The sequence below is a fragment of the Anthonomus grandis genome, chromosome 22 (assembly GCF_022605725.1).
Source record: "Anthonomus grandis grandis chromosome 22, icAntGran1.3, whole genome shotgun sequence".
Lineage (NCBI taxonomy): Eukaryota > Metazoa > Arthropoda > Insecta > Coleoptera > Curculionidae > Anthonomus > Anthonomus grandis.
This window is the reverse complement of record NC_065567.1, coordinates 32,675,715-32,690,981: the sequence shown is the minus strand read 5'-3', so window position 1 is coordinate 32,690,981 and position 15,267 is coordinate 32,675,715. Positions and strand designations below refer to the sequence as shown.

Genomic DNA, 15,267 nt, shown 5'->3' with positions numbered 1-15,267 from the left:
ATACCAACTTAGGAACGCATGGAAGTCGATTTTTTTGAACAAATGATGGCAAAGTTAGATAACAATGAAGTTCAATCAGAGCATGTTTTGTTTTGTGATGAGTGCACCTTTACACTTCATGGTCATGCTAATCGACAATATTGTCGCTATTGGTCTAAAAAAAATCCACACTGGGTGAGAGAACAACATACCCTGAAAACTACCTGAAAACGTCAATGTTTGGGGAGGAAGTGGTGGATATCATATCAAAGGTCCTTTGTTCATCAATGCTTTGAATGGTAATAATTATTTAACACTGCTCCAAAATAATGTTGTGCCACCCTGATCCAGCAAACTAACTAGTTCCAGCTAATATCGTATGGTTTTAGCAAGATGGAGCACTACTCCAATCAATTGAATACCACCAAATCAATGTCCGGCAGTACCTCAACCAAATATTTTCAAACCGGTGGATAGGAAGACGAGGACCGCTGGAATGGCCAGCACGATCCCCTGATCTGACATCATTAGACTTCTTTTAATGGAGATACGTCAAAAATATTATCTAGAAAACTTGAACTCATCGACTTAGCTAAAGTTAAAGTTAAGAGTTAAAAGGACGAATAACAGTTAATTAGTTTTTGAGTTTGCTGTAACGAATTTATGTAACCAAATAATTTTCTTTGTTTTTAATGTTAATTTTTGCAATAAATCGGAAAACACTTAATATCTCCGAAACAGGTGAAAATCCAAAAATTATTTGGTAATATTTGGTTATAAAAAGTTGATATTGACCGCTGTTCTATGACATATAATTACTAAAAGTAAAAATACCAATTGAGGTGTTTAAGCGTTTTTTCGAAAATGTTCATAATTATTTATTATGGAATTTATTCCATTTGCGTGATACACACTGTATACACGAATGCTTTAACCTAATTTTCGATAGCGATGAAAACTTATAAACTTTAGTCCCTAATTTTCTGATCGAAGAATAGGGCGTGGAGGACCGATTGCAGTTCACTCTACTAAATTGGCTATAATCATTTTTCTGCAAAAAAAACCCTAATTGGGTTGAAAAACGTTGAGATATGATGCTTTTCTATATGCCTCATCCAACCTACCTAAAATAATGTTTAACAAAATATTTATGTTTTGCTTATCCATCTTCAGCATTTTTGTTGCCACTTGCGTCTATAGTGCATTTAAAAGAAGATAAGTCACTTAAATCTTTATTTCTACTTGACCCGGGAAACTGTAAATTTCGGAAAAAAAATTCAAAAATATATTTTCGGAGCGCGAAGCTCGCGACTGAAATTCAAAATAGAGCTCGCGGTGGCGTCGTAATGGAGTTCGCGACGCGACTAAAAGAAGATGCGCCCGATTGACCGACGCCTCTAAACTATTTCATGTTATAAAAATATGTATAAAAGATCGAGCCAAACGCTTTCGGGACCAGGTTACGGGACTTGACAAATTGGTGATTTTTCTTTAATAGAAATCCCCATCTAGTTTGCACACAAACATTTCTGCACTGATGCAACATTATACAACATCTTGGAGAGTCTTCAAACATTCACTCAATAATATTTTTACGAAATAATTGGAATATTCTTAAGAAGGTTTTAGAAAGTCAGAGAAAGTGCATTTTTTACCAATAATTTTATATCAGAACGTTTCATGTACCTCAGAAACTTGCTGAGTTATAAGAGATTTTGTCAACCAAGAATCACCAAATTTGAGGCTTCATAATAATAATATCTTTACTTAACTTTAATAAAAGACATGAGTACGTAGGTAATTATAGGGTAATTATAGGTAAGTCTAGTTAAGATAAAATTCAAAAGTTTTTTAGTTTAAATAATGTATGTACATACATGAAACAGATTAAAATACATAATATACAATGTCATACAACATAAGTTCGAGGAAGTTCTGATGTGAGTAAAACGCCACCATAATCCAAGAGGAAATTTTTAAAACTAGAAATTTCCTATTGGATTATGAGTTGATTATGTTTTCGTGGCACGTCATGGAAGTTAGCAACAGAATCAGAAACGAAAATCAAATTTTTACAATCGCCCAGATAAGTTCTGCACGCAATTTATTTTTTTGCATATTTATGGATTAAATCTGATTTTAAACATCTAAAATAAAGTTAAGAGAAAAACTATAATTACATATAGACAAAAAAGGTGTAGATTTGATTTTTTTTCGGCATAAAAGATAAATGTTTGTAAAATAATAAATAACTTAAAGAAATCACAGTAATTATTAAAAATTTTGTTACACCTTCAAACTTGGCATATAAATAAAAGATTATAAAATATATCTCATATATATCTCAAATATAATATATATCTCAGAGATAAGCGTTTTTTCAGGGTATGAAGGGGTGTAAGCTACCCCCAAAGTTATTTTTAAGTTATTTGGGGGTGGCTTACACCCCTTCATCCCCTGAAAAAAGTGAGTCTCTGAGATATATCGTGTATTTTATTATCTTTCATTTATACACCAAGTTTGAAGGTGTAACAAAATTCTTAACAATTACTGTGATTTTTTTGATTATTTATTATTTTACAAACATTTATTTTTTATGCTGCATAAAAATTAAATCTACATTCCTTTTCTTTATATTTAATTATAATTTTTCTCTTAAATTTATTTTAGAAGTTTAAAATCAGATTTAATCCTTAAATATAGAAAAAAATATATTGCGTTCAGAACTTATATGGTCGACTGTAAAAATTTGATTTTTGTTTCTGATTCTGTTGCTAACTTCCATGACGTTTTCGTGGCTAATGACAAGCCGAAGAATTATTTTTATTTACACATTTACAGATTGAATGATCATATACTGAAGATACTACAGACCAAAATATGAATTGACCCAAACATACCTTAGTCCAAAAGTTGATAGTTTGCAAGATACAGGGTGTGTGTTTTCCTTATTGCTTGAGAATTATTCCAGATTTTGACATAAAACTTGGTATAGGAAAGTTTTCTAGTAAGAGAAACAAGAGTCCGTTATTTTTTATGACCAAGCTTCTGGAGGGTGCCACTTACAGCACTGTTTCGGTAAATAACGTATCCTAACTTTTTTGTATTACCCCATATTCAACAATTAACAGAAAAATCTTATTCTCCTGTATTTTTGAAACAAAAAAAGTTCGGACATGTTAGAAGTGTCTAAAGTTAATAGTTTTCGAGATATTTATGTTTAAAAGTTCTAATGCATTATTTGTACCATGATGATAAAACATATATGTATAACAGAATAATCAACTTGCTTTGGATAATATCTGAGTAGTGTTTGGCTTCTAATGTTTGTCATAATTTGGAATCATAATTGTAATAATATCATAGGTATTAATATTAACATCATGGAGTATAGGTTTGTTGAATATTCTGATACGCATTTAATGTACGGATTGGCAAGACGTTTTAAAAGCACGAAGATTGTATACTGACAGATTCCCTAATAGACACCTGTCTAATTCAAAGACTTTCCAACGTATCGATCAGCAGTTATGAGTAACTGGTAACAATTGATTATAGCCTTGTATTTTAAGTCAAGTAAGTTTGAGTAATAAAAACGCTTTGGATTTTACGTAGTTTTACTCCAAATATGGGCCGACATAGTGGAGCTCCCAGAACTGTACGTACAGCTGAAGTTGAAGGAAATGTTTTAGATGCTGTTGATACCATTTTTCAAGAACAACTGCTCAATCCATCCTACCTGCAAAAAGTACATGATTTATCCGTGAATCATGGTTTATCTCTGAAAATCATTCACGGATAAACCATGTACTTTACGTGAATTCACTAATCGTGAATGATTACCCCGTAAGGGTTAGAATATTTTACATGGCTATTGACTACGACAACGGATTTACTTCGTTAATAATATTTTCGGACGAAGCAGGATTTCGAAGGGATGTGTCGATTAACTCGCATAATCTTCACATTTATGCAGACGAAAATCCTCGCATGCAATAAGACAAAGCCGCCACCAAGTACAATTTCAAATTAATTTATGAGAAAAATTATAATGCAAATCAACTTAGAAAATACTATCTCATACTAGGGATCTAGTTGGGGGTTTAGATTATCTGTCTGCTTCTCGGCTATTGAACAGTAAAACTGATTAAACACAATTGCGTCAGTTGGATATTGTTTAGTGTCAATTAGTTAGTTACCTAAATATAGTTACCTATACTTTATGCATAGTAAAGTAAGGTAGGATATTGAAAAGAAGAAACGAGCTCAGAGATAGATATATTAAACCGCAACTCCTGGGTATATAAAAAAAATCTATTATTTCTCAAGTAAATTATTGTATTTAAGATTTATTGAACTTTAAATTAAATATAACGAAAGGTATCGCTAAAGATTAAAGTTCATATTTCTTTTAAATACGTGAATAATTCTATTTTCTTTTTCTTTTGAATCTTGAGCGTATGAAATAGTAATTTCTAAATTGATTTTTACTATAAGTGACGTAATACCCAAAAAAATAGGAAACCTAAAGATTTTGCATACAAATTGCTCTGTTAATAATTATATATATCTTGATTTGATTCTTTAATTTTTAAAATCGGTATGCATTTAGAAATTTTCATGAGATCAGGATATTCTCCCCATTTGAACTTATAAGACAAGCCAAAGATAACAAAGTTAATTTCTTATTGTTCTTATGGCCTTACCACTTATTTCGTCAATACCAACTGCTGGTTTAAGTGTAATCACCGTAAGTAAGTCAGGCCCAAGGTGTGACTGCTTTCAGGAAAAAACTAGAGGAACCATAATAGGTCAGCTTAATTTTACTAAAATTTGGCATCGGACAGTTGTTTGAAGTGTCAAGAAAATATTTATTAAAAACATTATATATCTTGGTAGAATCTAAAACTTCCCCACCTCCTTCACTTCCGCAATCTTTTCTTTTTTTGAAACGTATATTCCAAGATCAAGGACTTTATTTATTCACAGTTATAAGCCGCTTCAAATAATTTTTTTTTTGGACTAACTTAAGGGACTTCCTGAGGATGAAATTGGGTGTAAAACATGAATCTAGGTTAAAAATGTGGGTACTTAGGGCTCTTTTAGGTACTTGCTCTTACTAAGGGATTTTCCCCTGGCAATTTTTCCCATTTTTGGGAATATTTTCAGGAAATAATTAAATTATTCCCAAATATCAAAGGTAGTGCATTTCTTACCGAATATTTTAATATCAGAACTTTTTTTGTAGCTCAGAGACTTTCTGAGTTAGAGGAGATTTTGTCCACCAAATTTGAAGATTTTTTTTCTAATTTCAAGTTCTTGGGACTGGAATATTTGCAAAAAATGCCGCTTATTCAAATATGCCTAGAATGTTACTGGAATAAAATTCCGAAGTAGTGCATTTCTCACCGAATAATTTTATACCAGACCGTTTCTTGTGCCTCAGAAACTTTCTGAGTTAGAGGAAATGTTGTCAACCAATATCCAAAAACCACCAAATTTGAGGATTTAAAACGTATATTTCAACATCAAGACTATAGGAGGTTATAGAATTGGGAGGTAAAAACGTAAGTGAGAATTCGGGTAATTAGGGCACTTTTAGTTTAAGCATTTTTCTCTAGCAGTTTTCTCCATTCTTGGGAATATTTTTTATAGGAAATAATTGGAATATTTTTAAAAACGTTTTAGGAGAAGAAAGTGCATTTCTTATCCAATTATTTCATATCAGAACGTTTCTCAGGCATAAGAAACTTGTGAGTTAGAGCAGATTTGGTTAACCACGGTCCAAGAGCTACCAAATTTAAAAAATTTTAGGGCACTTTAACTTCTTGGGACTGGAATAATTGCAAAAAATGCCTTTAATTTGAATATACTTGAACTAAATTCCTTTTTTAATCCTTATTAGGAATGAACTGCTTAAAATAAGCCGCAATATTATTACTTACGAAAGGCAGTAACTGCCAAAAAATTTAAAAATCGTTTTTTTTGCTTTGCTGGAAAGATATGCAAATTTTACATCCTAAACCAATGCAAAAAAGCAGTAAAATCATTTACTTAATAAGAAAAATATGAAAAATACTTACTGCCTTTTAAATAAGTAAAGCATTTACAACAGAAGAAAGCAGTAAATATATAATACAAAGCAAATAGGCAGAATCTTTTTGTAAAAAAATAGTTGCTGCTTTCTTGTGTTGGATTAAGTGACTTTTGTGACAACAGAAAAAAGCAGTAAGTGTATAATACAACACAAGTAGGCAGTTTCTTTGGGTAAACAAATAGATGCTGTTTTCTTGCAATGCATCAGGTGGTTTTGTTCAGTTTGTAACCTTACTATTTAGTGTCTGCGGCCCTTGCAAAAATAATACCTCGTGTTCAATCAGTCATACTTGCACAGTGACAACGAGCGTTGATTAGTTTTTTTAGTTAGTAAGTAGTTGTAAATTCACAGTGAAAATGGACAAAAAAAGGTAAGTGTAAAAGAGATAATTATTTATTTATGTCGATTTGAAGAAGTAAAATAAATAAAAAATGTTTTCAATAAAAGTTTGCTCAAAAATGATTTATAGTAAGGGTACAGGGTGTCAAAGTTACAAACAATAATTGTTTTTTTTGTCATAGCTTTTAAAATAACCTTAACCAAATTTCGCACACAAGTTAATATAATTAATGCTATTTTTAGCTTGACAAGAACAGAACTGATTCTACAAATGGCGGTGAATAAAAATTCCAGTAATATGGGGAAATAAATATGTCATGAGGAGCCTGACAATATTATCGAAGAAGCGTCTCAACATAGCTTTATAATTTTGCAGAATGAAAGTACTGACATAGGTAAAAATCTTGTAAAAATGTTTTAAATTAAGTATATTATGTCCGCTAAAAGCACTAAAAAATAGGTTTAAATTATGGGTATGTATTCTTACAAAAAATTTTCAGTAAATACTATGCAGGTGGAACTGGTAGGATTAGATGCAGACGAAATTGGGGAATCCTATAATAACAGAGATGAAATGTGGACACAAAATTTGGGAAATATATTTGAAAACGGAGTTATTAATTTTGAAGAGAACCTTGGTAAGTAGTGTATAAGAAATATTAACACTTTTCAATTACATTGTTCAGCTGCATATTTAAAAATGGATGTAACATTTTTTTTATTTTTAAATTCGACGTAAAAATAACTGTTCAAACTGTTTTTTTATTTAACTAATCTTTTTAAAGTACCTGCAACGATTGAAGATCATTCAGATTTGGCACTGGGGAATGATTTTCAAGAAATTCAGGAACCCATTCTCCAGAATAATTTGACTCAATTGGAAAATGTACTTTATGAACGTAGTGACGGTAATAATGAGAATTCAGACATAATACCCGACTTGCAAGTTGTGGAAAATCCAGAAGAAATTCAATCGCATGACTCTTTACAAGATTTATTTCAAGATGAGCAAGATATTGGAATTACTCAAACAGAAAATGAAGAAGACTCTAGCAGTCCAGATGAAAATATTCCTTTGGCTAATTTAAAAGAAATACAGAGAAAGCGAAATATGAAAAAGAAGAAAAAGAAAATATCACGGAAAGAAGGGTCTAAACTTAAAAATATAACAAAACATCCACTTGAGAAGCCTGCAAAGATTCATGCAGCAAAAAGTGCAAGAAATTAATAAAAGAAGAACAAAGACAATCAATTCATGACAGTTTTTGGTCTTTAACATGGTATGATTGAAGAATGTTTATCCTTAATTCATGTAGCCGAGTGTCAGTTAAAAAGAGAACTATAACTGCTGGATATTCTGAACGAAATTTAACTTTTTCTTACAAATTAACTCAAGACAGTGAAATGTCAGTGGTATGTAAGATTTTTTATTTAACAACACTGGGATACCATTCAAAAAATGACAGAGTTATTTTTAATGTTTTGCACAAAACTGGTCCAGGATCAATACTACCAAAAAGGACCAGGAACCAGGGGACATAATCCTCCAGCCAATAAAATTGATAGGCAATTGATATTAAATCATATCGAAACGTTTCATCCAAGCATTTCCCACTACCGACGTGAGCATGCTCCTTGCGTGAAATACCTGCCCAGCGATGTAAACATTTTGTTTCTATGCATCAAGATTTTATAGAAAAACACCCAGAACACAAATGTGGATATGAAGCATATAGAAAAATATTATTTGCAGAAAACATTAGATTTACAAAACTGGGCCATGAAGAATGTGAAAGTTGCGAAGTTATGAATCTTCATGAGCACCAAAGTGAAAATTTAAGCCCAGAGTGCTCAGTTTGCAAGAAATGGTCAGATCACATAAATAAGGCCAAAATCGCCAGAAATCTATATAAAGCACATGCAAACACTGACTACGATTGTAAAACAGTTTGCGTTTCAGCAGATTTAGAAAAAATCATCATGCTTCCAAGGATGGAAAGTTTTGTGTACTCAAAGGTTAGTATCTTACAACGAAACTTTTGCACTCCTTGGTTCAAAAAAATTCAATGCCGCAGTTACTTGGCATGAAGCCATACGGGGAAGAGGGAAAGAGGAGTTGATAAGTTGTTTCTTTCAGTTCATACTTCGACATAGAGACGCGGAAAATTTTATATTTTGGCTCGATAACTGCTCTTCCCAAAATAAAAATTGGGCAATAATGACATTTCTTGTTTACATTGTCAATTCTTTAAGAGTGGCAGCTCAGACTATTGATTTTTTTTGTATTTTAAGGCCGGTCATACCTTTATGTCAGCCGACTCCCTACACCATCAAATTGAACTATCACTTAAGCATCAAAAAAAAACTTGTGACTTTAATGATTTCGTCACCGCTATTCAAAAAGCAAACGGAGGAAAAGTTGAAACAAAAGAAATGATGATAACTGATTTTTATGAGATTAAAGACTTGTCATCAGTTAATAAGAGAAACATGACAACTAACAAAGAAAAGATATTGCTATCGGATATTGTCCATGTAAAAGCAACACGAGGATCTTTTGACTTGATGGTCCAATGTGATCTAGAAAGTGAAAACTTTAAAACACTTAATTTCCTTCGGAGTGATGTATATAAAATAAAAACAATTTCTGACCCTCTTGAGTTTACTATTTTATGTGGAATTAGTGAGGAAAAAAAGCGACTATTATAAAAAATTTGTTGAGTCTAATGACCAAAAATCGAAAAGAATTCTGGCTTAATTTACCTGTGTTTACCGCTCCACAAAAAACACAAAATATTAAAAAGAAATGTAACAAAAAAAGAGTGACTCAATAAATAAAAATGTTTAGAGTTTACCTGTGTTATTTTTCATTATTACCCAACACTTAAAAGCAGTATAATAAAAAATCAAATATCAATGCAGAAAAGCAGTATGTGACACTAACAGCTTTATGGTTGCCTCAGAAGGATATTTAATACAATGGAGAAAAGCAGTAATTGGCTTAATTAATTACTGTAGAACTAAAAAACGTTTTTGCTTATTGAAAAAACATTTCTGATATTGTCTTTAATATAAGAACACATTTTTATTTCAAGTTTGCTTTAAAAAAAGCTTGGCAAATGATCTTAAAGTTTTTTCCTTTTTCCCACAAATTTGCTGATTAGCAGATACTGCCTTTTTCCATAGTTGGGCAGTGCTATACTTAATTAGGTGATATGCGTGCCATCTATTTGGTCATCACTACATCGCTATCATTATTTTACTCATTAGTTGTCCCCATACGAAAACACCGCTTAAAGTCAAAATTGTCAAATGAACATATCAACAAAACCAAATCAAAACATTAAATTTTTTATCCTTTCATTTTATCAAATTTTAAGAACTGTTATCAAGACATTATGTTTAGATAATATACTATTTTCTACCTTTAGTTTCTACGGAATATCGATGAAGGTTGTTAACCAAAACTCATTTAAGGCGAGAATAAACAGATCCAAGTGCCATGAATAGGTTAGGAGAGCCCCTTTTGGTAGCAAAAATTCAACGGTTTTTCGGAATAGAGCCATTGCCGAACGACAAGGAAGTATACCGGTCAGAAGCCAAAGAAAAACAAAACTATGTAATAAAAAATAAGCTATGGTATTATCTATTTGTATTTGGAACAGCACTGGGCGATGAAGTCTTTTACTCAACATTTATACCATTTTGGTTCTGGAACATTGATGGGGCAGTAGGTAGAAGAGTTGTCCTAGTTTGGGCAATATTAATGTACATAGGTATGTTATGTGTCATAGAGCATAAACACACAGAGACAGTTACATAGTTTAAAACAGTCTTTCTTGCTATATAGTCACCAGTAATGATAGAACTATTAGTCGAGTTGATTCTAAATTAAACAAATATTTAAGTAAATATTTACTTCTCTTGATTGTTTAAAAATTTAAACATTGCTGATGAACTTTATTGTGGTTGCTGATGACCCATATTTGTATTAGTATTAGTAATCATGTGATAATTTATCAGAGTTCAAGATTTATGCATCGAGAGTCATGTAGAATTTTTTTTCTATAAATATTAACTGTGCATGGACTTGCTTGCTACTCATGAATCGATACATGATTATGCTACCAGTCAAATGTGACATAATCACAAATATTAAATTGTACAACCTTCGACCAGGTAATGTAGACCAGATAATCTGTCCTTAAATAAATTTAAGTAGAAGTCCTTATATCTATATGTCTTTTCTTATACCTTACAGGAATGTTTTTGACTTATAGCGGGGGAGATCAAATGTTAATGTGCATAGAATGTAATGTTTAATTCATAATAAGTAGATATTTTAAAGCTTCTTTATTTAGTTATCTATTCAATCCAGTGGTAACACCATTTTTGCAAAAACTTGCTAATTACCTAATAAGAATACAAATCACAAGTACTTACATTTATTTTTTAAAGTGCTAAAAGGGCACAGAAAAATTAAAATTATTACAACCTCTTTGCATCTAGGTTATTGGAGTATGGAACTTATAATTATTTATTTATTTATTTACGGAATCCATTTACAAAAGTGTTACATAGCATACCCATACAAACATATATATTCAGATACAAAACTATCTATAAATCAATGAAAGGTGTAGATGAGTTAATTAATTAAAGCCCCTATGAAATAATATTCTTTAACTGCCCCTTAAAAGATGTTATCCTAGAGTCAAAAAAGTTTATCTGTCCTGACAGACCATTAGCACTTCGAGCCATTCGTGTAATTGGCTCATTAATTGCATAATTGGTATGGTGGAATGGGACTGAAAATATTTCTGATTGTCTATTCAATCTGGAAGGCACCCTAAGTTTAAAAAGAGACAATAACTCGGGACAATCTATAGTAGCATTTAAAACCTTATGCATAAAACATAAGTCAAGTAATGTTCTTCGTGACTCTAATGTGGGCAAGTTCAGGTTATCCCTGACCCACTGATACTCCTGTCTCCTGTAACCACATCTAAAAGCCGCCACCCTTAAAAATTTATTTTGAGTTTTTTCAATCTGCTCAATGTAGCAGTTACATGACGGGGACCACACAATTGAGCCATACTTCAAGATGGGCCTAACAAGAGAGCAATAAAGTAATCTAAACGTAAACAAAGACAAATCAGTTGTAGACCGTTGGATAAAACCCAGCATTTTCATTGCCCTACCAGTCACCTGATTGATGTGACTTTTAAAAGACAACCTGGAGTCAATAAATATTCCTAAGTCAGAAACCTCTGTTTTGACAGCAATTGCTACATTATTTATTTTATAAAGAAAAGCAATAGGGTTTCTTTGCTTAGAAAAAGTAATCTTATGGCACTTATTGATATTAAGGGACATTCTATTCAAGTGGCACCAATCAAAGAACAAATTAAGGTCTTTTTGCAGGAGCACAGCATCAGAATTAGTTCTATAAAAACCACACTTAAACAGATAATTAAAATTTATCAAAATTTAAGAGACCCAAGCCATTAATTAATTTGAACGGAAACATGATTTTACTGCCTCCTTTGTGATACCAATGAAGGGACTTTCAATAAAATATACCTCTGGTCTAAGGTCAACTCAGAAATATCCAAATGCAACCTACAGGAGTAATACTTTTCTGTCACATTTCCTTTTATATTTGACTCTCGACATCTCTACACATTAAAAAGAAAATTGTTTTTTTTTAGGGCAAGGAATAAAAGATATGGTAAGATGGCCCAGACCTGGCCCTCCGGTGATTCAGCTAGAAAAAAAATGGGCTTTGGAATATGGATTTCCATCTACTCATGCCATAGTAGGAGTCTCCATACCATTTTCTGTCATTCTCTATACAATGAACCGGTATGAGTACAATATTGCCCTGGGAATTGGTATTGCTCTTTTATGGTGCAGTATTGTATGTTTCAGTAGATTGTATCTGGGTATGCACAGTGTTTTGGTAAGTTTTTGCTTTTTGTTATTAGGTTTTTTTTTCATAACTTTACTACAGTATTAAAATTGAATTATTTATCAGTTTAGAATTTTTTTTAGGATATCATAGCTGGGGTAGTTCTAGCTGTGACTCTTATGATTCCACTGGTGCCTTTAATTGATTATATTGATGAATATCTTTTAGTAAGCCCAACAACACCATTTTTACTTGTCACTTTATCTATTTTGATGATATTTTACTACCCAAGTACCGGAAAATGGACACCAACAAGGTAAACATCATTTTAGAATAATTTCCTATTAACTTATCATTTTTCACCTGTATTTGATGTAAAAAACCCCTTTTTTACTATAATTTTTTTTCAGAGGTGATACAACTATGATTTTATCAGTCAGTGTAGGAGTTATTAGTGGTGCATGGCTAAACTACCAAACTGGCTTAATGACTAAGTCAGATCTCGCTATTCCACACATAATCATGTGGCCTTCCTGGACTATGTTTGGTTATCTTATTCTTAGAACACTACTTGGATTTTTATGTGTCCTGGCAACTAGACAAGTCGTAAAATCCCTCTCTTACAGCTTCATTTGCATGCTTGTTAAGCAAGATGAAACAACAATAAAGCAGTCAAAAAACACTTGGCAGAACAAACATAAAACGTTCGTAGAACTGGGGTGTAAGTACCTGACTTGCGGAGCTATTGGCTTTAATATGTTATATACTTTGCCCCAACTGTTTAGGTTTTTGAAAATTGAACGACCAACCTTCTTTACGGAGATATAATTTTTTTTTATCATTTACTAGTCTTATACACTTCTTTATATCATATATGAGATTATAATGTTTTTCTTAAATTAATTGTATAAGTCGTACAGGTCACTTTTTTACATATCTATGCAAAATTTATTGTTATGTAAACCTCAGTTTAAAAGCGTAATACCAAATCTTCAAGAAAGAAAACTTAATATATGCCAAATATTAGTATTATGAAAGTCTATGTATGTCATTACAAATAAAACTTTTTTTAATCCAGCTGATCTATTATATATTAACTTTATAAGTAAATGTTGTTCTGGAATGGCAGACATGTTCCAAAATACTCATTAACGAATAAAAATGGACGAGAACAGCCTTGAATATATAAAATTTATTTATTTATTTATTCCAAGGCAAAGGAAGTGAGGAGTCTAAAATTTTAAAGTATGCGAAAAAGTATAATCATTTTACATTTACACTGCCAAGAGACGCTTTGCACTTCTTTAATAGCCATGCAATAAAATAGTAAACCGGTTTTTACTAATTTTAGAGTAAATATAAACTCTTACTCAACATGTTTTAAATCCAGCCCTTTTAGTGCATAGTTTTAGATTTAAAATTCTCGTTATTAAGTACAAGCCTTGTTCATACTATATTAGTGATTTTAAACTATTCAAATCTTCCAAGGGCTTCAGTAATACACACGTGATATACTACTTTTAAATTTTCAAGGAAACAATCGCAAGGCAAATGCTGCCTTAAAAATATATTTGGACTTGGATATATGGGTCCAGAAAATATCTTGCTGGATTTTTTAGTTGAAAATGATTCGTAAAGCTGCTGGGCGCAAGCAAATGGTTCTCCCTAAAAAATAAATCCTGTATATTGAGTCTAAAATTAGCAATTTTAAAGATACTCCATCCATTTTTTAGATGTAAATCTAGTAAACCTTACTGCGTAGTTTAAATAAAAATTAAAGGAAAATCTTATTTGTTGATTTTGCCTTACGTTGAAATATATGTAAGTATTATGCCATTTGTTGTTTTATTAATTTTGCAGCACCCAACATGTTTCGCTGACATGTTTAAATAATATATTTAAACATGTTTTTCTTCATGCCAGGATTAGTCTAAGATTGCTATCCTGCTCATAATACGGTTAGAGTAAAAGAATTTTTAACAAATACTTTTCCTAACCGCCTTATTAGTGGGAATGGCGATATTAAATGGCCTTCAAGATTTCCCGATTTGTCACCAAATTACTTTTATTTGTGGGGTTATCTTAAGCAGACTATTTATAGTAAGCCAACGAATTTAGAGAAGTTGAGAAACAAAATTGTTGAATCTTGAACCATTTTACCTCAAACTCTTTTCGAAGTGAGAAACAGCTTTTACGATAGGCTAACCTTTCGTTTAGGTAAAGAAGAAGGTCTTTTTGGGCCTTTTATTAAAATAATTATTTGTTAGGTTTATTATTTAGAGTTTTTTTTTAAATTCTTTATATTCGATTTTTATTAGAGTTTATATTTTATTGTAATAAGAAGAACGCTTTAATTTTCAATATGCAATGCACAGCAAAAAAGTTTTAATTACGAATCTATGCGGGTTTTACGCATGTAATTCCTGCATTAGCAAGATAATATACCAATGCCGCGTAATATTTTTTTAAATTTAGCCGCAACAGATGCAACCCCCACAGACATCAGACGCTAACTAAAATAAAATTAAAATAATCGAGTTTAAACTTCGAACACCAACGTACTGTCGCGGGGGCGGACATTCATATGTGTAGTAAGCGATTCGCCAATCTGTATAGTTATAATTATATTTGAATTTGAAAATTGACAGACTTTGGATTTAAATTCGACTCAGACTTTGCTAAGGCTAGATCCACACGGTAAAATTATTTAAGTTTTCTTTTTGGGTTCAAAAGGATAAGACGTTATTTGTCAGGCCAGCAACTTCTGAGACAAAATTTAATAAATCTCTCAATTGGAGTTAAATCTCAATTGGAGTTGGAGTCAAATTCTCAATTCTCAATTGAGAATTGTTTAATCCAGGGTTTTGCTTCTCATTTCAATAACAGGAAAGCATGCACTAATATTACTTTGAGGAAAAACGACGAATACGTTAATTTTCTC

At 31.6% G+C, this 15,267-nt stretch overlaps 2 protein-coding genes across 4 annotated transcripts in view; one reads left to right on the top strand and one right to left on the bottom strand.

Moving 5' to 3' along the window:
• The window catches only part of LOC126748129 (xaa-Pro aminopeptidase 1-like), a 46,457-nt gene extending 45,083 nt beyond the window's left edge, over positions 1-1,374 (bottom strand). For both annotated transcript variants that reach the window (XR_007664637.1, XM_050457159.1), the window contains exon 1: positions 1,104-1,374. Coding sequence is in view for 1 of the 2 variants with exons in the window: in XM_050457159.1 (XP_050313116.1) it covers positions 1,104-1,155 (52 nt within the window). In the remaining variant the exon portion in view is untranslated. The remainder of the gene's footprint in view (positions 1-1,103) is intronic.
• Positions 1,375-9,734: 8,360 nt separating this feature from the next.
• On the top strand, positions 9,735-14,162 carry LOC126749020 (sphingosine-1-phosphate phosphatase 2-like). Of its 2 annotated transcripts, none has more exons than XM_050458615.1 (4): positions 9,735-10,191; positions 12,127-12,377; positions 12,470-12,642; positions 12,737-14,162. In XM_050458615.1, exons 1-4 carry the CDS (start codon positions 9,918-9,920, stop codon positions 13,152-13,154), a joined length of 1,116 nt encoding a protein of 371 aa, XP_050314572.1. In that variant the 5' UTR covers positions 9,735-9,917; the 3' UTR covers positions 13,155-14,162. The 2 variants fall into 2 exon arrangements, with proteins under 2 accessions (XP_050314572.1, XP_050314573.1); XM_050458616.1 differs by lacking the exon at positions 9,735-10,191 and adding an exon at positions 10,438-10,594.
• The last annotated feature ends 1,105 nt before the right edge of the window (positions 14,163-15,267 follow it).